The 22818-nt window shown below is 38.6% G+C and overlaps 1 protein-coding gene across 1 annotated transcript; it reads right to left on the reverse strand.

The window, feature by feature from the left end:
• Window positions 1-382: 382 nt before the first annotated feature.
• PABPC1 (poly(A) binding protein cytoplasmic 1) lies at window positions 383-19410 on the reverse strand. Its single transcript, XM_066379240.1, has 15 exons — window positions 18733-19410; window positions 15675-15868; window positions 15030-15145; window positions 12674-12813; window positions 10588-10682; window positions 10114-10251; window positions 9826-9921; window positions 5214-5486; window positions 4929-5019; window positions 4147-4257; window positions 3900-4054; window positions 3051-3135; window positions 2382-2512; window positions 1647-1740; window positions 383-835 (listed from the first exon to the last, which is right to left on the reverse strand). Exons 1-14 carry the CDS (start codon window positions 18923-18925, stop codon window positions 1648-1650), a joined length of 1911 nt encoding a protein of 636 aa, XP_066235337.1. The 5' UTR covers window positions 18926-19410; the 3' UTR covers window positions 383-835; window position 1647.
• Between the last annotated feature and the right edge of the window lie 3408 nt (window positions 19411-22818).

Raw genomic sequence — 22818 nt, forward strand, 5'->3', positions numbered from 1 at the left:
GAATCCTAATTTTTGACATTTAATCAATATAAAACTTATACCAAACACACTCTCCTCTCTATATATAGTAACTGCTGTTACTATCTTCTACTATACAAATGAGGGCTTCTCTTAACCTAGAAACCTTAATACAGTCAGGTCATAAACTGGCACCATCTCAAAGGAATGTTAAGATCACTTAACAAATACAGATACACCTTGTTTAAGAATGCACAAGGAAATCTAAATTCATAAAATACTTTAGAGCAATTGTCTTGTGCCTCTTTTCCATAAAAACAAGACATTCTTGAAACTAATTAGTACCTTTGTTACAAGAGGTTCTTATGCTAATTCCAGCTTATCTATTGACACAAGCCAAGAGAAATAAAATAACATCACTCTGCACTCTTTAAGGAATTTTTATTAAAGCAAAAATTTTATAATCCAAATTATGTTTCCTTGCTCAGTTATCAATTCTGTGAATTTAAACAGAAGTAATATTCTGAGCTATTCCACAGTAAAGAATTATAAAATTAAAGAAAGGAATGTTTTAAATTTTTGTACTTTGCTGAAAATTCTTTTCCCGGGTCTATAAAACATTAATTTGTTTTTATATTTTACTATTTTTTTGTGGGTTTTTTTTGTTTGTTTTAAAATCAATAAGTAATCTAGGACTAGCATTATGTTTGCTAGACCTGGCATTTGCTCGGTACATAAGGTCCAAAGTTTCCTTTCCTTTTTTTATTTATTTTATATTTTGCAATGTTTTTTTTTTTCTTCATAATATTTAAGTTTTTCGATGTTTAGCTATTTTTCTTCGGTGAAGCACGAGTTCTCTTTGTGGTCCCTGATCAATCTGTAAATGTGAAGGAAAAAAGACTATGATCATCAAACTTGTTATGGGACTAGATCTTAACTATTCCAACTACTACAAAGAAAGAATCATTATATAAAGTTATAGAGATACTAAGTATTGCTACAATGATGATCATATCATAATACAGAAATGTATCAAATTTACATGTGGTACACCTTAATCTTGCCTGTTACATAAATATACTTAATAAAACCAAAACCAACAAAACAAGGAAGGAGGCCCATACTAGTACTTATCAGTAGCAAATTAAAGCCATGCGTGAAATTCAGTCTGCAGCCTGTTTCTGTCAGATTTTACTAGACAACCACCACCTACTGTCTATGGTTGCTTTCACACAGTAACAGTGATAGCTGAATTACTGCCAACAAAGACAAGGCCTACAAAACCCAAAATATTTTCTATCTGATCCTTTACAACAGAACAGCTTAGCCGATCCCTGCTCCTGAACATACCAGCTACATTACCCTGTTTCCTGGGAGTAATGAAGGGCAATAGCAGACGGATAAGCTAGGGAAAGCCCTCAGCATACATACACAAAGGGCCAACCCCCATTACAGGCCATTTAATAAAATTACTATACAAAATGTTTAATCATATTTTGATTTTAAAAATTCAAGTCAATACCAGGGCAACAGGTAAAATTTAATTTTTATATTTCTACTTCTCTTTGAAAAATTAGCAATACATTTGGAATTAATGGCAAAATAAATCTTTGCTATGTTTCAAAATATGCTCTGTTAACAAGATAAAAGAAACAAGCTTAAAACAATAAGCCTGAGGGAAAGCTCACTTTAAACGGTGGGAACACCAGTGGCACTGTTGACTGCTTTCTGGGCAGCCTCTTTAGCTTGGTGGGCTTGTAGTACAGCTACAGCTTCATCAACCTTAAAGAAAAGGAACAAATTGGCTATCAAAAGGACTAACCAGAAGGATCTCAACTCTAAACAAATGCTTATCAAACTATTAATAAAAACAGAACACAACAAAACATTCCAACTGTATTCATATCTTTTTGGGTTCCATTCCACCAGTGCTCTCCTACCAAAAATCCCCCAAAGCTGAAAAATTAGCAAATATCACTACCTTTTTCCAATAAAGTAGCAGTTAAGAGAACATGGATAGGAGAGTACAAATGACTACATTTGAAACCAAACTCTGTTACTTCCTAGCTTTGGAGCATTGGGAAAATTATTCAGCTTCTCTGTGCTTGCTTCCCCATTTATAAATGATAATAGCACCGCAGGTTATTACTGGAACTTACAATTAATACTTACAAAGCTCTTAGAACTGTGTGTGATTTGTACAGGGTAGGCAAGAGTAGGCTTACAGTTGTTTGTATGGGAAATACAATAAATAAGAATCCAAGAATAAGTGTTGTTTTTCACATACAACTGTAAACCTACTTTTGTCCCACCCTGTATATAGCAGTTTAAAATGTTCTATGAAACTAAGTTCCTACAAAAAGCCCTGAAATATACATACACAGACTAAGAGGCTGTTAAGAGAAATGATAAATTTAAATTACTTTAGAACGGAGAGACTCTGGAGACTCAAGCATATGAAGAAGTTCTGAATTATCAATCTCCAACAACATGCCAGTGATTTTACCAGCAAGAGTAGGGTGCATGGCTTGAATTAAAGGAAACAGCCGTTCACCTAGAAACAAAAACATTCAAAAACTCTTGTCAATCAAAAATAACCTTTAAAGCATCTAACATTAAAACTGGGATATAAGAACCTTTTATAAAGAGCAAATATATGCTAACCCATTCCCCACCATTTCACTAAATCTTTAATGAGAAAAATAGTATAAAACAGATTAAGATCCATCAAAGGCAATTAATTCTTGGCAATTATTAGTTAAAAAAAAAGTGAGATTAAGCTATGTTACTATATTAAATTGTTATAATGTGCTCAAGTAAAGTCACAGTTCTTTCCTCATTTGTTTCAAATTCTTACTTCCAAAAATGCTGTGCGAGTTCAAGGGAAATAGAGCGCGATGCCCTGTTACCCTAACCACCGAAAGCTACACACATCAATAGCGTTCTGGGCTTTCGTTATGCAAACTGCACCATTATAATCATTCAGGCCAAATTCAGATGAATCTTGCCACCCTAGCTGTCATTAGGTGCAAAGGAGGTCTATGTATCTATTTTCTAGTCTCTAGCCAACTAGGTAGGACAAAGGTACTTACCCAACATTTGCTTTTGCTCTTGAGGAGGGGCAGATGCCAACATGGAAGCAGTCAAAGGCTCCTGACCTTGTACATGAACAGCAGGCTTAGATATAAAATAGAAAAACTCCTAAGTTTAAAGTGCAGAAGTAATGGCAAGCACAAAGGACAACCAGTACTGGAAAATCACAGAAATGATGAAGACTGCAATCTAAACAGAAACAGAAGCTAAGTGGATCAGAAATGCAGCATAAGGCCCTGGCAGGCTAGGTTCAGTGAAGAGAGCTTCGGCCTGGCATATGGATATCTGGCTTCAAATCCCAGTCAGGACACACAAGGAGTGACCATCTGCTTCTCCTCTGTCTCCCTGTTCTCTTTTCTTCTCTCTAAGCCACTGGCTAGACTGGTTTGAACGTCGGCCCCAGGTGCTAAGGATAGCTTGGCTGCTTCAAAGCACAGCTCCCTCAGGAGCTAAAAATAGCTCCGTTGATTCGAGCACCAGCCGGGTGTATTCCGGTCTAGGAGCATGCGGACATGTCTCACTATCTCCCTTCCTCTCTCTTAAAAACAAAACAAAACAATAACACAGAAATACAGCATGACTATTAACACTTAGTTGCTCAAGTATTATAACCACATGGGATATCTCATCTTTTTCAGGAATATTCACTGGAACCAGATTTCTATTTATGATCAATGAGTTTTGGTCCCAGGGTAAAAAGGGCAAGCTACATCTCACAAACTAAACTTTATTTTACCTTTCTTCCTTACAGCTATACCTAACAAAACTCTCAACTCAAGCCACACAAGTAAATTCTTTGATTGCAACCAAGGTCTGTCACCGTTATGAAGAAAGCAGTAAGTCCATACCTGCTGCATGGTGACTTGCGGCTGTGCATTAAGATGTTGCTGAGGATTGCGAACGCCCGCAGCATATTTATACTGTGGAACTGTGCGGACAGCAGGAGCAGCTGCAGCAGCAGCAGCTGCAGGACGTGGACCCATTGTCTGTGTTGATGTATTAGCTAAAAAAAAAATTTTTTTTTAAATATTTTTGTACATTTACCTGCTACTTCAAAATTGGAGATCAATTGTTACAGGCAGGGTTAAGCCTCACCAACACGCTGTGTCGACATGACTCGTGGAACCTGTGAAGAAGCTGGTCTCATAGTACTAAATGGTGGTCTAGGAGCGGCTGGGCGAATAGCACCGGGCATATTTTGGAATGCTGCATTTAAAGACAACAAACACACATCAACACAAAACTCACTGGAAGTGTTTATGCTGCTTTTTTAAGAGCTGAAGTTTGCACAAAGAATAAAAATGTCCAAACATAAATACGATTTTTAAAAGCTTAGTCACACACCTGTAATTTCCCCAGATTTATCAGAGCAGACCATCAGTAAATAAAAATCCTTAACATCTGAACATGAAACATAAATCTTGTTCCAAGTGCTTCTGTAATACAGCACTGTTCTACAGACAGGGCAAGGACAAAATGCCAGGACCCTGGTCCTCACACAGAACAAGATCTCTTAAAACTACCGCCTAACCAAATATGAAATTAAGAGCTGGATGCTAACAATAAAAGAAAAACAAAAAAGTAATAAAAAGACAAAATACTTCAAAGTAAAATAAACGAGTTTTTTTATAAAAAGGTTGGATCTGTTCCCAAACTTATCATAAAGGAAAACCAAACCAGCAGAGAAATCACTGTCTCACTAATACAGGAAAGGTAAAGCATTTCACAATTCCTTTTTAAAAAATGCCCGGATTCCTCAAAATAATCACTGAAAGCCAGAAATTATGAAAAATAAGTTAATATGACAGTTAATTGGCCTCATATGTATTTTTATTTCAAATAATTCATTCCGTTAAGAAAAAAAGTGAAAGGCTTACGATGAGGTCTGGCACCCTGAGCAGTCCAGCGAGGACTTGGTCTTAGTTGAGCAATTTGGCTAGGAGGATAGTATGCAGCACGGTTCTGAGTCTGCAGAAAGCAAGCAAACACATCAGCAAAGGAAAGCAAATAATGCAGCCAGCTATACTCTCAAAACATTTAGCAGGTTCTCACACAGTGTGAGCATTTTAAAAACTTAAATCATAATTCACGTCTCCTAATATATTCCCCTTAAAGTTTTATCATTATCACAAAATAAAAAATGACCAAATATAAAAACCTACCTGGGGGATAGCTGCCATGAAGTAACCTGAAGGAGGTGCTGGCTGGTACGGGTTGATTACGGGGTTGGGGACAGCTCTCACACTTGCCATTCTCTGCATATACTGGTTAGTGAGGTGAGCCTGGCGCTCTTCTTTGCGCTGAGCTAAAGCTACATACAATGGCTTGGTGGCCACAATCCTACCATTCATTTCTGTAACAGCTTTAGTGGCTTCTTCTGGGGAGGAGAAACATACAAAACCAAACCCTTTGCTGCGACCCCCCTCCATCATAACCTATTGAAAGAAAAAAAATATTAAACAAGGTTAATGCAATGGTAAATGAGGCACAAAAAGAGAGCATTACAATTATAATCATAACCACTGACTCAAATAACCAAACCTTGTTTAATACTTTCACCGTTTTTTTTCCTCACAATTTCCCCATAATATCTAAAAATTAAGGGCACGTCCACACAAGTATTATTCTGGCCAAGCAAAGGAGAAAGCAAGTAAGTAGAGGGTACAACAGCAACTTTTTTAGATAGTCATAGATGTTAAAATTTTCAATATTAAAGTTTAAATATCTCTAGATACATTCATGGCCTACTAAATCTGACTCTTTCAGTACCACTAGAAATATCCAATTAAATTAGACTCTTCTTGCCTGACTGGTGATGGCACAGTGGACAGACTTCGACCTGGGACACTGAGGTCCTACGTTTGAAACCGAAAGTCACTGGCTTGAGAGAGGGCTCATCAGCTTCAGCCAAAAGGTCACTGGCTGGGGTGAAGTCCCCCAGTCAAGGCACATGAGAAGCAATCAGTGAGCAACTAAAGTGAAGCAACTACAAGTTGATGCTTCTCATCTTTTCCCTCCCTGTCTCTCTCAAAAAAGAAAAATTAAACTCTTAGCAATTCAAGATGACAAGTGGGGAAACTGGGTAAAGGGGATTAAACAGTACAAACCCCTTGCTATTTTTTAAAGAAAGGTGGGAGGGGGGTTTAAACCTACACTTGTATTTTAAAATAAATGCTTTACACTCAAGACCAGAAGAGTCACGAATATTGGGGTAAAAACAATATTCAAGACAAAGTTTCCATTGGCTGCGAAGATCTTTTAAATGAGCAGTGAGGAGATGCAAACTCCTCACTAGCCCTGCAATGTGCATCAACGTGCTATTCAGCCTCATTACATGGTATGCTGGTGGCACAGGAACAAAACAGGCTCCAATATCTGTTATATGTGGAATCCAAACAAAACAAAAAAACCGCACTAACACACAAAACCCAAACAAAAAGAAAAGAAACCAAAAAAACCCCTCCCAGGTTCATGGATACAGAAAACAGACTGGTTGGTGCCAGAGGGGTGGGGAAACTGGGTAAAGGGGATTAAACAGTACAAACCCCTAGCTACAAAATAAATCGTGGAAACAATGTACAGTGTGGAGACTATACTTAATAACACGGTATTATATAGTTGAAGGGTGCTAAGGTAAATCTTAAAAGTGTTCTTATCACAAGAAAAATATTTTTTGTAACTATGTATGGTGATATATTGTGGTGATCACTTCACATTACAAACACTGAATTACTGTGTTGTAAACCTAAAACTGTTAAGTCAATTATATCTATATTTAAATGCCTCCAGAAACACATCCATGCAATTTTGGGAATTTAGTATGTTAAAACTAACCATTTTATTTATTTTTTTTAAATAATTTTATTTTTTTAATGGGGTGACATCAATAAATAAGGATACATATATTCAAAGATAACATGTCCAGGTTATCTTGTCATTCAATTATGTTGCATACCCATCACCCAAAGTCAGATTGTCCTCTGTCACCTTCTATCTAGTTTTCTTTGTGCCTCACCCCCCCCCCCTTTCCCTAAAATTAACCATTTTAAAAACAGTGGGAAAAAGACAAACTATTTATTGAGTACATGGTACATTAGGATAATTGAAAAGAATTAAGTTAACTCTCTTATTCACATCATGTTAAAAAAAAATTGCCAGATTCTCAATCTGAATATAAAACGCAAAAATATATGAAAAATCTAAGATGACGTACAAGATCTCAAAGTCTTAAGTAAAAGACTTGAAGAAAATATATGCAATATAAACCAAAGGCCTGACATAAAATTCTCCCTAAATTAACAAGACAACCAATCAATGCAATACAATAATATGCATATAAAGGCAAAATTAGTAAATACATGAAAAAACCTGTCACCATTTGAAAAGATATGTATCACTTTGTACTAAAAATTGACAAGACTAGTAGAAATTTGTTCAGTCCTTCTGGATAATTTTGTTTTTAAACATATATACCCACAAACCAGCAATTTCAATTCTAGAACTTCAGAAATATTGGCATGTGTGCAAAAGTATATACATGTGTGCATGTACGTGTATATATAAATATTTATCAGAGGTGGATTTAACAGTGGACACATACAAAGCAGCCCAGATGCTATCAACACAGGTATAACAATTTATGATACATCCATTCCATGAATATTTAGCTCTTGGCAAAAAAGAAAAAAAAGAGAAAAATGCCTGAAATACACACTGTATTTGAATATAATGTTAATAAAATGCAGAATATGTATGGTATAATCCTGTATTTTAAAACCTATTTATATATATTAACAGTTTGGACAACAATAAACAATTATCTAGGAATGCCACCCAAGCTCTTTGGAAACTGAAAATGGAAGATGACACAGGCATCACCTTTCACTTTTTATCTTCCTGTCTTGCTAAATGTGTTTTTTCAGCATGCAATATTAAATCTACATAATGACCACCTCCTCTAAAATATATAAATTTTTGCCCAACTTTTCACCTCCTTGCAAACTGATACTATAATCCACAAGACTTTAAAGACACTCCTTTGTAAAGCATGCAAACGCCATACGTTCAAAATAAACTGATGCATAATATTCATTTAAACAGCTTTAAGGAAAAATACTGAGGATAAAGACACTCAAGCCTGACCAGGCGGTGGCGCAGTGGATAGATCGTCGGACTGGGATGTGAAGGACCCAGGTTCGAGACCCAGAGGTCACCAGCTGAGTGCAGGCTCATCTGGCTTGAGCAAAAAAAAGCTCACCAACTTGGACCGAAGGTTGCTGGCTCGAGCAAGGGGTTACTCGTTCTGCTGGAGGCCCACGGTCAAGGCACATATGAGAAAGCAATCAATGAACAACTAAGGTGTCACAACAAAAAATTGATGATTGATGTTTCTCATCTCTCTCCATTCCCGTCTGTCTGTCCCTATCTATCCCTCTCTGTCTCTGGGGAAAAAAAAAAAAAAAGACACTCAAAAATAAATTCTATCACACTTCAGGTACTCTCACAAAAGCACAGGTGGAAACACAAGGCAACCACATCACTTGCTTTTTTATTTGTATTCATCTACTGTGTCCCAATTCCTCGCTTTCAGTCACTCCCTCGGTCAAGGGGGTTGCCAGGAAAAGCTGAGTAGAAAGATGAGCCACAGGTCATTCCAGTGCACCGCGTTTTAATTTCCCCTACACTCTTCTCAGAAGCTGACTCAAGTTTAGTTAGCCCTGACCCAACACATATGCGCAAAACTACGTTCAGAGGAATTCTTGGGACCTTGAACACCATAAAAAAATACCTGGGGTACAAGGTTCTTGAATCAAAATTTCAGAATTTAGAATAGAATCCTACTACTGTTATTTCTCAATTTCTGATTTCAAGTAAAAGGGAAAATGGTCTCTCTTCACTGCTGGGGGCTTGAAGTTGGACTCCCCAGAATGATCAAGTGCATAAAGATTAGCCCAATAGTTAATAAGTTAACTATGGTCATCAACTGCAGCCTTCCTCAGGCAAGAATCTGTAACTCTCCACCTGCAAAAGTACACCAGGAGGCTAGAACATCTGCTTTAAATTTGAATTTTGAAGTGAAGCAAAAACTCAATTTCCAGAAAAACAAGATTTAGAGGGAGAGAAACCCATTTGGACTATTCACTTATAAAGAAAATAACTATTAATGCAAAATTTAAATACATATATAAGGTCTACCGGAAAGTTGTCCGTTTCTATCACAAGTTTCGACACGTAAACATACATGCCTCTCTATTTTTATCACTTAATGTATACATACTGACGTAGCAAATTAACTAAAACAAAGTTGATTCACGTTAGTCTTATGTGTGAAGCCATAGTGTACCCATGGCTACTAATAAAGTTCATTTACGCCACTGTAATTTTTACGAATTTCAACTAGGAAGAAATGCTACAGAAGCATGTCTGTCACATCCACCATATTTCCCGGACTTAGCACCCTCTGACTATCTCTTGTTTTTGTCCTTACAAAATTTTTTGAAGGGCAAAAAATTCAAAAATGAAGATATCAAACAAGCACTGGTTCAATTTTTCACATCAAAAGATAACATTTTCCAAAAATGGGATATACAAATTGCCCTCATGCTGGCAAGAAATCATTAATAATAATGGCAATTATATTATTTAATAAAGTTTATTGACGGTAAAAAAAAATTTGTATTTTGTTTTATTCCAAAAAACGAACAAAACTTTCCGGTAGACACTTATATTTATGGTTTTCTCAAAATCTAAAAAACTTATGTATCATATGCTTACCTTTGCACTAGTGATTGTACCAAATGGAGAAAACTCTTTCCGGAGACGTTCATCATCAATACCATCATCAAGATTTTTCACATAAAGGTTAACACCCTTAAAAAAAAAATAAAAGTAAGAGAGGGAAGAAAACCATGGTGGCACTTAAAGCATGCTTCCAACTGCCTCATCCCATGTTTCTTCTCCTTTCCCCTCACACACTCTGTGGTTACCTGGCAGTATATGAAATGAACATAAAATAAGTTTCCTCATCCCTTTCTTATCTTGCTTGTTCAATTAAAAATAAACCTGGTATCTGGTGATTCTATCTTGCTTCATCTGTTCAAATTTGCGCTTAAGTTCCGTCTGTCGTTCCACTTTTTTCTGAGCTCGGCCAACATAAATTTGTTTTCCATTGAGCTCCTTTCCATTCATCTCATCCACAGCCTTACAAAAAAAAGGGAAGAAAATAGTTACAAAAAACTTAACTACTAACTTGAAATAGTCCAGTTCATTACTTTAACAATAAAAAAATGCTAGGTCATAAAAGCTAGACAGATCCATCATGAAAACTAAACTTTGAGATTATGGGAAAATATATATACATTCCCAATTTATACCCTCAAAATATATAAAATGCAAATAATTCAAAACAATACATGTAAAAATAAACATGTAAAATAGTCATTGGTATGCATGTAAGTTTGACTATTATATCCCCCTTTACCATAAAATATAGAAAACCCCACCATGCCTGAATTAGCGTATTTAAGTCTGTCTTACTTTCTGTGCATCTTCATGCCTTTCGAAGCTTACAAATCCAAAACCTTTGGATTTTCCACTTTCATCAGTCATTACTTTCACACTTAAGGCAGGTCCTAAAAAAGTTTTTAAATAATGACTCAAAGATGTTCCATACATTTAGTTTATACATTTCAAATTACATCATAGAAAAACAAAAGCCATGCACGAGTACCAAATATTCTCTTCAAAGATGCTTTGTTTCTACTAAAAGGTTAAGAAAATATTCCCTGAAACATTTCTGCCCCCACTTATGAAGACATATTTTAGACAACTGTTAAAAAATGTTTTATTCTTAGCATTAGTACAAAACATATTTGCTTTATTTTTAACCCAACAATTTGGTTTTCTTGACATCAGAATTAAGAAAGAATTTCTTAAGCCTTAGCCCACTAGATTTCAACAGGCAGTGGAGGGAATATAGCATATGACATTTGGAAATAACAAAGAATCATCTAAAGGAGGTGGCATGTTTCCGAATTCACAGAACACTTAATTTAACTGAGGTAGCTATTTCTCAGGTAGGTAGAGCAAAAAGGCTAGAATAACCACATTTGATTAAAGAAAATTTGCAAGAGGTACGAGCGTAGGTTCTCTGCTATACCAATCAATCTGCTATACAGAGCTCATCAATCTCTGCTATAAAAAACCATCAAGTACGTAATTGACAAATTTACTATCAGTTGTCAACTGACAGCATTATTCATTTGGGATAAGCCGTTAACAATATACAAAACTAACTTTAGAAATAGCTTCTAATACAAAAAAACAGACAAAATATACAAAAGTCAGTCACTAAAAAAAATTTGGAATAAGATGCAAGACAGGACGTCACATTTTCCTCATCTAACACAATTCATCTTTGTGCAAAGATAACTTTTTTTTTTGCTCCAAGGAGTAGAGAGGTTCAATGGGGCATGTTAGCTTGGCAAAAGCTTTCAAGAAAAGCCACCATGTTCATCAACATAAAAAAAGCAAAGGGTACAGGACAAGCAAATCATTTGCAAAAATGTACAAATTAATTCATCTTTAGATCACTTACAAACTAAAGTAAGGTTGGTTACAGTTCATTAATTTGAAGTTTAATGAAGTTAATTTGAAATGCAAGGGAAGAGTAGTTAGATCCTATAGATTCAGAAGGCCATCCCAAGGAGATAAGTCTCGGAAAATCTCCCTCTTTGGCCTTGTCTCTAAGTCAGTTTTTTAAAATTAATTAAGGAGATGAGAAGTGTCATCTCATAGTCGTGGCACCTTAGTTGTTCAGTGATTGTTTTCCCATTGTGCTTTGACTGGGGGGCTTCATCTGAGCCAGTGACCCCTTGCTCAAGCCAGTGACCATGGGGTTTCAAACCCGTGTCTCAGTGTCCCAAGTCGATGCTCTATCCACTGTGCCACCACCTGGTTAGGCTCAATGAGTTTTAAATTGCTCAAAGATGATGCTACTTAGACTGACCATAGAGCCTAAAGCTGCTGAGCTTTTCTGTCCCTTACATTCCTGGGATCATATAAGTGGACAAGTCCACCAAAATTTAACATAGCAAAATCTTCCATATCTGGTCCAATTACAGCCACACCTTATTGTGCTAATACAATGTTATTAATCTTTAAACTGTAAAAAATTCTATTTATATACTACTTTGTAGTATAAAACAGTGGTCCCCAACCTTTTTTGGGCCATGGACCGGTTTAATGTCAGAAAATATTTTCACGGACCGGCCTTTAGGGTGGGATGGATTAAATGTATCACATGACCGAGATAAGTGTCAAGAATGAGTCTTAGATGGATGTAACAGAGGGAATCTGGTCATTTTTTAAAAATAAAACATCGTTCAGACTTAAATATAAATAAAACGAAAATAATTTAAGTTATTTATTCTTTCTCTGCGAACCGGTACCAGTCCGCGGCCTGGGGACCACCGGTATAAAAGACTACCAGTAGCTTAATATAAATGATTACAAATATTTTAAGTAGCATTAAGTCTCATTTAGTTTTAGTATAATCAGTCAAAACTAATATTGAGCAATTACTCAAAACTTTGAGTGTAAAAATTTAATTCAGACACATTACCAAACTTGCCAAAGAGATCCTTAAGGCGCTCATCATCCATGTCTTCTCCAAAATTCTTGATGTAAACGTTGGTGAACTCTTTTGCCCTAGCTCCAAGTTCTGCTTCTCGTTCTTTACGAGACTTAAATCGTCCCACAAATCTAATAAAACACAAAAGAACTATAAAATTAGGTTCCATTTTATAAATTTCACATTAATTAAGCCTGATGGTTGATTTTGTAAATGTTACTGATAACTTCAGAATCTCTAATAACAAGCACACTATATATTATAAAACAAATAGAGCCTCAACTACAGAAATAAAAGCACAAAATATAACTTCATAACTACAATCACAAAAAAAACATTTATCTTTGCTTCATTAAAAAAAAATTTTTTTGAGAGAAATGGAAAAACAGAGAAAAAGAAGCATCAATTTTTTGTTCCACTTAGTTATGCTATTGATCGCCTCTCTTATATGCCCTGACTGGGGCTCGAACCAGCAACCCCAGCGCTCCAAACTGACACTCAGCCACTGCGCCACTGGCCAGGGCCAAAACATTTTTCCTGATACACACACTTCTCTACTTTCTGAACAGCTAACCCAGGGTTAAAGAGATCACATCTATTACTACAGATGAGTGGGATGCCAATGAACAGACATGAAAGCTTTCACAGCTGTTTCAAAGTGGCTCTTGCATTTTGTTTGCAATTTCCTAACTGAAAAAGTAATTTGTTAATTCTGTCTTCTCAACATACACTACCCTGGCATAATTTTCTTTGCAACATTATCAACAAAATATGTTTAAAATCTATAAACACAAATCATGATCGACTTCTCATGTCTTTCTGTTTTCTGTGTTTAAGAACATTAAAGGAGATACCTATGATTTTATTTCCTTATATCACCTCCTACCCACCCATATGGTAGTGCTTCTCCATGTTGATTTTTTTTTAATGTATTCTCCTCAGGGAAACATAGCCCTACTGAATGTCTACTACATCCTATGGAGAACATCCTTAGGTCACAGCATTAAGACCAATGTTATGAATTTTATAAATGTTCTCAATGGGAGCATAATATTCCACTGTGGCCATTATTTACATAAACTTTCTATCTTTGTAAATAATGCCGGAACTTCATGAGACTTTACTAGTTGTTCTTATAACATGCAGAAATTAACTTTATATATACAGTCAAACTGTTTTCCCAAAGGGTTGTATCATTTAATATGCAAAACAGCAATAAAATCAAGTCTTTTTTTTTATACTGCCCCACCAGCAGTGGGCACTACCTCCCCACCAAAGTGCTGCTCACAGGCAAACTATGTTTTCATTTGCAAATAGTAATGATGCTGAGTATTTCTCATTCAAAGATGTACCAAGGATTAGCCTTTATAAACACTGTTTATATTAAGTAGTTGCTAGTTTTAGACTTAGGTTCTTCACATATTACAAAGTCTTTCCTTCACCATGTAATTGACACAGAATTCAAACAGGCGCATGACTCCTTCATGTAGACTGACCACACCACTTGATGCACTGGTTTATGAGAACCATGCCTTAAGAGTGATGCAGCTGACCTATAACCAAATCTAATTTGTATGCCATCATTATCCAGCAACATGAACTCACAGATCATTTACAGTATGACCTCACTGCTAAATTTGCCCAGATCCATTGGCACTGAAAATATTTTAAGATTTTGCCTTTTTTTTTTGGCTCAAAATGTGAATCCTTACAGACCACAGCAGAAATAGTCTTATACAGGTTTTATCAGTGCCATTATTTTAAAAGTTTGCAACTTTTAAGAACAAGTTTATTTCAGAAAGCTTAATCATGAAGACTTCTGGTTTAATTCAGCTTTTTCTTTAAAGAGATGAAGGAGGTTCAAAAGGTTAAAATAAATCTTTAAATTTCATCAGTGAATTCCAACAGTATAACCAAGAGTCATCCCTCAACTCAAGAGTTTAGTCCACTGGGTCTGTATCTGAGCGCATTTGTCATGCCAACATTTAATTACAGGCATATTACTTTAGCCTCAGTTTCCTCAAACGTAAAATGAGCTAATTACTACCTCAGGAATTATGATTAAGTTTGTCTGGATTCCTAGTTCTTCAACTATACACTTACTCTGAAAAAGCTCGATATCCCAGGATACCCATTTTTTTCCTTTTTCTTTTTGGTTTGAACTGGCTTGCTCTTTACATCTTTATTAATTAATGGAATGTGGAAGAGACGATTATAAAATCTCTCCCAAGATGTTATTAACTTTCATTCTATTTCTTTAAGAGCTAAAATACATCAACTTATAAAATTAATGCACTGATTTGAACTACTAAGAATTAAAGATGATTAACTCAATATTTATACTTACACTTTGCGATCATTTAGAAGCATCCCATTCATTTTTTCAATAGCTCTTTCCGCTGCTTCCTGTGTCTCAAAATGTACAAATCCATAACCCTTGGAACCATTCTCATCACAAACCACCTGGGAAAAAAATGTGTACCAGTTTTTCATTACTTACTATTAATTTAGCATTCTCCCACTGTTGAGAATTACAGTGGACCAACACTGAGACGGTAGAGATGGCTTGGGGAAGCTGATACCACAGCAGAGTCAAAAATCCACATATAACTTTGACCCCCTAAATACATAGGCTGCCTCTCTGCATCCCTGGGGAATTGGTTCCAGGACCTATGCAGATACCAAAATCTGTGGAAGTCCACTATATAAAACAGTATAGAAAATGCATAATTGGCCATCTATACCCATGGATTGCCAACCACAGACAGTAAACAGTATAGGTATATTGGAAAAAAACCTGCATTTATGTGACCCACACAGTTCAAATGACTGTTATTTATTCAAGGGTCAAAACTATAACTTTTCAGTCATCTAACCTGGGTGTTTGGGAAATAAAGGTATTCAGTAAGTGTATGCTTACTATTTTAAGGGATAATCTATAAGTAGCTAAAACAAAACAGTATACATGTTTTCCTGTCATATTTTTCCTTACCTTACATGAAAGGATGTTACCAAAAGCAGAAAATGTATCATACAGTGCTTTATTATCAATGGATTTGTCCAGATTTTTAATGAATATGTTGCCCACTCCACTTTTGCGAAGCGATGGATCACGCTGAGACCACATGATGCGAACTGGCTTGCCCTTTATAACATCAAAATTCATGGTGTCCAAAGCACGCTCCGCTGCAAGAAAGACATTTCCATAGTGAATTATTACTTCTAAACTTTCACAGCCCACTTAAAATTATATAAACTATTGCACGAGGGAGGAGTGGTTCTTGGGCCCACAATCTTATTTCTTCACACTTCAACATGGCTGGACCTTACCTTGCACTAGCTGAGATTTAAACTGAAGTAACAGACAAATCAGAACCTCCAATTTCCCCCGTTAACGAATGACATATCACTGAAAGGAAAACAATCTCTTCCTTTAATTGCCATATTTAAAAGCACACTTTTGTTCCTAGTCAACATAAAACCAAGATTCCTTTTCACATTAAAGACATTAGGTAATTACAGATTATCCACAGGCTAAGAGTAGTTTGTGAATTTTTAAGCATTTAAACTTCTTTCCTCTGTCTTGCCAAAATCGGTCCTTTCATTGGCAGCTTATCACTGCCAATATTACACAAAAACTAGTTAATTATCTTAAAAAATGAAAGTCTCTGAATTAGGGGGATTTGGCACAACTTCCTATTGCCATGTAAACACAAAAAGGAAAGGCTTTATCTATTCAGATCAAGATTTGAATCAGGCCTTCAAAAACTAATGGGAAATTGGGCATACTTACCTTTACAACACAGAATTCCTGAACTACCAAGTCCACAATATTCACAATTCACTACTAATGCTTTCTTGACACACAAAACTAAATTTATCTTAGATCACTTTTCTACTTAACAGCTGATAATTTAACCAATTATTTTTTGAATACTGCTAAGAAATTTCAAGATCTACCCTCTGATTTCAGGATCTATGAAGAATTATATGCATCATTAAAGAAACACTTATTAAAGTTAGGTCTGTAACTGAAAAAAAATACATCCTCTAAGTGAAAAAGACTCGTTCCTTAAGAAGAGAAAAACAGTCCATTTTAAGTTCTACACCAAGTTTCACAAATCCTATGCCAATCTAACTGTAAAGTTATTGAGAGGACAAATTCTATTTTATAAATGAAAGTTTCATTTCCCAGAAATAGTGACGATATCAATTGACCACACCTGCTCAGCTCCTTTAAATTTTTTTTTTTTTTTAGCTGACTTTGCTTCTTTTGAATGAGCCACCTCTTTCTGTTAAATTGGAACCTGGTCACTATCATAAGCTATTCTACATGTCCATCCATGTAGCAATAAATAAAGGGAAAAATAACCCACTGAAAAACTATTTGGAAAGATAGTAATTCACACATATAGAAATGCTGTCTTCTTTTGAACAGTCACAGCACTGTTCTATTATTATAGACTGATAATACAGAGGGTATACTATAACCATAACCCAAAGTTCAACTTTTCAAGTCCCAAGAAATTTAGTGCTTTTTAAAAAAATGTAAAATGGTTAAGCTTAGAAAAAATAAAAAACACTTTTCAAAAGCTACCATTTTCTGGTCTCTAGGATTTGTTCAATTTCTCTCTATTCGTTAGATCAAGATTACCTGATCCAAAGTTATGTTCCCTGATATTATTTTCAGTGATTAATCTTGGCCAGTAATAGAAAGGACTGTTGTAGAATGACAGCTGGAGCTACTACTGCTTACAGAGCAAAAGGGCAGGAAACCTGCAGTGCAGTTTTACAAATTCTGGCTCAGTGTCACTCAATAGTCTGCTTACCCAAAATTTCAATATTAACTTTACCTAGTGGAAAGCTAACCATTATGTAATCTAAGTTCTACTAAGTGAATTTAATAAAATAGAAAACACCCTGGCAATATGCATCAGGGCCACACATCTTATCTGCCAAAATTTGTTTCTGTGAACTGCTTAACTTCAAAATAAAATACAAGATTAGCAATATACTTACACGTAAGTTTCAAGCTACATTCGAATGTTACTCAGTACTCAATCATTCGCCATGATTTATGGTATGGATATTCTGGGGCACTTTTTAAAAACCTGAACTACTCTTATGCCACTTTAATAATAATCCAGTCTACACTGTGGTCCCAAGTAACATTTTACAGCCAAACTTGGTGTATATGTTTCTGAGTAAACCCATCAAAATCATAGGAACTTGAGAAGAGAAAAAACAATATTGTGAACAAATTACGAAAATAACTTGATTAAAAAATTAAAATGACCTAAATTGCCGGAGAAAAAAAAGGGCTTCAAAGGGCTCATCCTCCACGTTCCCTCCTCTAACCCTTCTGTTAAAGGTTACAGTGAGGAGTGCTAGAACTAAGGGAAAACAGCAAATGTGCAGCTCATCGGTAATTTACATTTCTAGAGCCATCAATCACTGACAAGTTATTAAGAATGGAATCGGAAACCTGAGAATCACCACTGTATCACCATATTAATTTTATTCTAAGGCCCTGTCACTTTCCCAGGAGATTGGGCCAGTAACAGAACAGGCCTCGGGCCTGTTAGGTTACAGGGTTCAACACGTGGTATTTTTCGAGCACCGAATTGCACTTCCTCCCGGTGCTGAGGCGCCGGCAAAAGACCAGGTGTTAAGAGCGCCCCTACATACTACCGCAACAGGGGGCTCGGCGCCCCAGAACCCCCCGGCTACTGGCGGAAGCGTCGTGGAAGAACCCAACCTCACCAACCCTCCCAGCGCGTCATCACCCTAAAGTTTGAGAGCGGCTGAGGCCGAGAAAATGGTTGCAAAGGAGGAAGTGGCCAGGCGTGCGAGGGGCGTGCGGCTGCCGGCTCCGCGTGTTCCCCGCCGGTTTGGGGAGCCGGGTCCCGGCGCCCGAGCCTCTCTCCACGCCTGCCCTGGGGGTGGGGGTGACATGCCCTCCCGCCCGCTCCGCCCCCACCGGGGGGCCCGCCGGCCTAGCCCGCCCGCCCGAGCCCGATGGCCGCCCGCCCGCCGGGCCCAGCTCTCACCGTCCGCTGGCTGCTGGAAGTTCACATACGCGTAGCCCAAGGAGCGGCGGGTGATCATGTCCCTGCAGACCCGGATGGAGAGGATGGGCCCGGCCGGGCTGAACTTCTCGTAGAGCATCGCCTCGGTCACGTCGGGGTGTAGGTCCCCCACGTAGAGCGAGGCCATAGGGTAGCTGGGGGCGCTGGGGTTCATCTCGGCACGGCTGCCCGCAGGGCCACAGGCCGCGACCTTTCCGTGAGAGGAGGAGAGCGGGTGCAGGGGCCGGAGCCGGGGGGAGGGGAGCGGGGGGTAAGCGCAGAGGGACAAAAATCAACCGGAATCGAAAACTACTCAACAGCCGCAGAAACGGGTTCGATCCGCTGCCGCTGGCTGCCGGCTGGGGAGCGAGAGTGGCGGTTTCGGGTCCGGGCAGCGAGAAGGCCTCGGTCTCTTGGTTCCTTCTTGGAGCTGCTGCGGGGCCGCGGGCGGGTCGGTCTCGGCTGCTTCACCGGGTTATTTTATAAAAAGGAAGAAAAAAAAAATAAAAGTCTCCGGCGGAGGAGACGCGGACTTTTTGTAAATTTTTTTTGGGTTTTTTAAGAGATTTTTTTAGATTTTTTTGGGTTTTTTAATAATAAATGTGTGTTCCGAGCCCGGAGCACACACTCCGCACTCTCAGCACTAACCGCCGGGGAGAAGGGGAAGCACCGCCTCCTGCACCCTCTACTTATACCCCACGCGGTGCTCGCCCCGCCCCAGCGCGTCTGACGCCAGGACCCTACGTAAGCGTCAGCGCCGGAGGAGGAGGAGGAGAAAAGGAGGCAAGAGGGTGGAGGGAAGAGAAAACAGGAGGTGGAGAAAGCAGAGTGGAAGGAAGAGGAGGCGGCGGCGGCGGCGGCGGCGGCGGCGGCTGCTGCGGGTACAGGGGTGGGGCTAGGGCGAAGGGCGGGAATTCTGCGCACGCGCCGCGGCTGGGGGGGCGGGGCCCGTGGGGGAGGGGAGGGCCGGCTCGGAGGACGCTCTGGAGCTGTCGGGTGGGACCGCCCTCTTCCACACACCCCGCCCCTACCTCCACCCGGGAGAAGCGTTAACCCGTCACCGTCGCCGTGGGCGGTGCGCGGAGCTTCCGGGTTCCTCGGGACTAACTACTCCCCACGTGCACGGTCGCCCGGGCTTCCTCCCGTCGCAGCCAGCCCGGTTTCGGTAGTCCCCGCCCCCGAGGGACGCCGGGCACAAGTGGGCAGTCGTGATCCCTTCTAGGTCCCGTTTCCAAAACGTGTGTGAAAGGAGCCAGCGCAGACTTCCCCTTTCTCCTACCCCGACCGCACTACGAGTCCCATCCGCAGCACCGCCCCGCGCGTCGGCCGCAGGAGCATTGCCTGCTGGGAGCTGGAGTCCCCAACGGCCGCAGTGCCCAGTGACCCCAACCGGCCGCAGTCCGGGCGGCCCCCAACCGTCCCGGGGCTAAACCCCGTTTGCCGCCCCGCGGTGCCCTTAGTGGAGTGGGGGGAGGGGTGCTTGGGTTCCTTGGCCTTTGGTTTCCGAGCCTTAGACTCTCCTCAGTCTCTTCATTGGACCCTGTCGTTGGTCGGTGACTTTAATTTGGGAAAGCTGTTTGGGGTTTTTTGTCCCCTTCCCTTTTTAAAGTATCGTGATCACTATTAATGTAAGATGCTAGGTTGGAATCATTGATTCGTGCTATTTCTGTCAAAAGTTTCCTCGAGGCAGAAGAAATGACTCGGAAAAAATGTTTTTTCTTAAAAGTATGAATCTATTACAGTTTTACATGGCACCACAGACCCGCAACCAGGCAAATTTAGGAATAGTCTATAATGCAATATTACCAATGTTTTAAGCAATTTTATACATTAGTGGTGGCCTTTAATAGGAATGCTAAGTTTAATGAATAGATAGCCATAGAAAATGCCAGTTAATGGGAATGACTATATCAACATACAAATTCCCATTTTCTTGTAATAATGTATTTAATAGTTTTTTTAATTTTATTTATTGATTTTACAGAGAGAGGAGGGGAGAGAACAAGAAATATCAAGTCATAGTTGCTTCACTTTAGTTGTTCATGGATTGCTTGTTGTATGTGCCTTGACTGGGCAAGCCCAGGGTCTTGAACCAGAGACCTCAGCATTCCAAATCAATGCTTTATCCACTACGCCACCACAGGCCAGGCTGTATTTAATAGTTTTTAAAGGACTTGCATGAACATCCTATGATTTGTTCTCTATAGCAATCTTGTGTGGGACGCAGAGCAAGTAGTAATGATTTTACTGTTAAGGGAACCGTCTCAAATGATTGTCCAGTGCATTCCTTAATTCAGTAAACTTCAGTGCATGGCACATATATTGGCAGGTATGGATCGGGTACTCTATTCTCTTTTTAATTAAAAATTAAACCAGCAGAGTCCCACATAAGTTCTCTTTATCCCTATCCTGGTAAGAAGAAGATATTTCTGAAAAACATGTTGCCTCATGTGCTTTATTAGGCAAAAGAGCAAAAAATTTAGGACTGTGCATTAAAATACATCTATTACTAAATGATAAATCACCATTCAGTCTATAAGAACTGATTAAAATCAATCCAATATATTTATAGAGTGCTTACCAACTGGAGAGTAATATATCCAGAAGTTAGGAAGATAGATGAAACAAAAATTCCTGTACTCAGGAGGCTTACGATGAGTTCCTCTGATAGTCATAAATATAAACAATGAAACCTTAATTTAATTGAAACAATAAACATTCAATCCCAGCATTTTAGCTATGACAATTTTTTATTAGCTTCTAAGTTACTTTCTAAAAAATAAGAGCATAAAAATTCCATTACTGTACTTTAAAAGAAAACATGACTTCATTTTAGTTTGGGTTTTTTTTTCTGAAATGAGAAGCAGAGAGGCAAAGAGAGACTCCTGCATGTGCCCGACCGGGATCCGCCCAGCATGCCCACTATGGGGCAATGCTCTGCCCATCTTGGGTGTTGCTCCATTGCAACTGGAGTCATTCTAGCGCCTGAGTGCCTGGGCCAGCTTTGCTCCAAAGGAACCTTGGCTGTGGGAAAAGAGAAAGACAGAGAGAAAAGAGAGGGGGAAGGGAGAGGAAGCAGATGGGTGCTACTTTTGTGTGCCATGGCCAGAATCGAACTAAGGACTTCCACATGCCGGGCCAATGCTCTACCACTGAGCCAACTGGCAAGGGCCATTTTAGTTTTTTAATTAAGTTACTGAACATACAATATGAAAAGCCAAACAAGGATAAAAGAAGAGTTGAAATCAATAAAGGGGTAAAGGGAAATCACCTCCAATAACTTATAAATTAAATTATACAAATATTGATAATTACTAAGATTATCCGGGGGATTTTATGTATATACTTCTAGTAGGAGAAGATGAGGGAACAGTTTTTGATGAACCTCACTAAAACATGTTTGTAAATAACAAAGACGAAAAGAAATGGTCTGGAGTCTAGAATTTTGTCAGAGAACAAGATTTTGGTGAGCACTATCTAGGGTGGGTTTGAATACTCCAGTCACTAGAAAGAGCTTACTAATCAGGTTTACTAGAACTTGGATTAAATAACTCTCAAAAGACTTCTCTTTGTTATGAAGCCATTTTGAACAAGCAGTTTCCCAACTGCTAAGTCCAATTAATAGTTGAGCTTCCAGGGCACCTTGATGTAGGAAATTGATGCCCTGGAGTAGACAGAAGTATTCTAGTCACTGGGAAGGTATATCAGCTCTTTGTTGATTAATAAATACTTTGGGAAGGAAAAGGGTCATCAACGTTCTCATGCAGCTGTGATTCTTGACATTCAGGGCATGTCATTGTCATATTTTAGGGAGGTACAGTTGAGTATGTACAAGGGAAACTAGAAGCAAAGTTCATCTCTGCGGGGAGAGAACTAGTTGAATCAGGAGACGGAGTCAGAGCCCATCTCAGGCAGGAACAGGAATGCTATCTGAAATTGGAACCAAGAACCTGTTCCCTTGGCCCATCAATCAAGTCACCTCTTTATCTCCAACCAGTTCATTTCTCTCCAATTAGAAACCTTTCTGATTAAAAAACAAAACACAAGAAAACCCCACCTCTCCCCTAA

This window comes from Saccopteryx leptura, chromosome 3 (genome assembly GCF_036850995.1).
Source record: "Saccopteryx leptura isolate mSacLep1 chromosome 3, mSacLep1_pri_phased_curated, whole genome shotgun sequence".
Classification (NCBI taxonomy): Eukaryota; Metazoa; Chordata; class Mammalia; order Chiroptera; family Emballonuridae; genus Saccopteryx; species Saccopteryx leptura.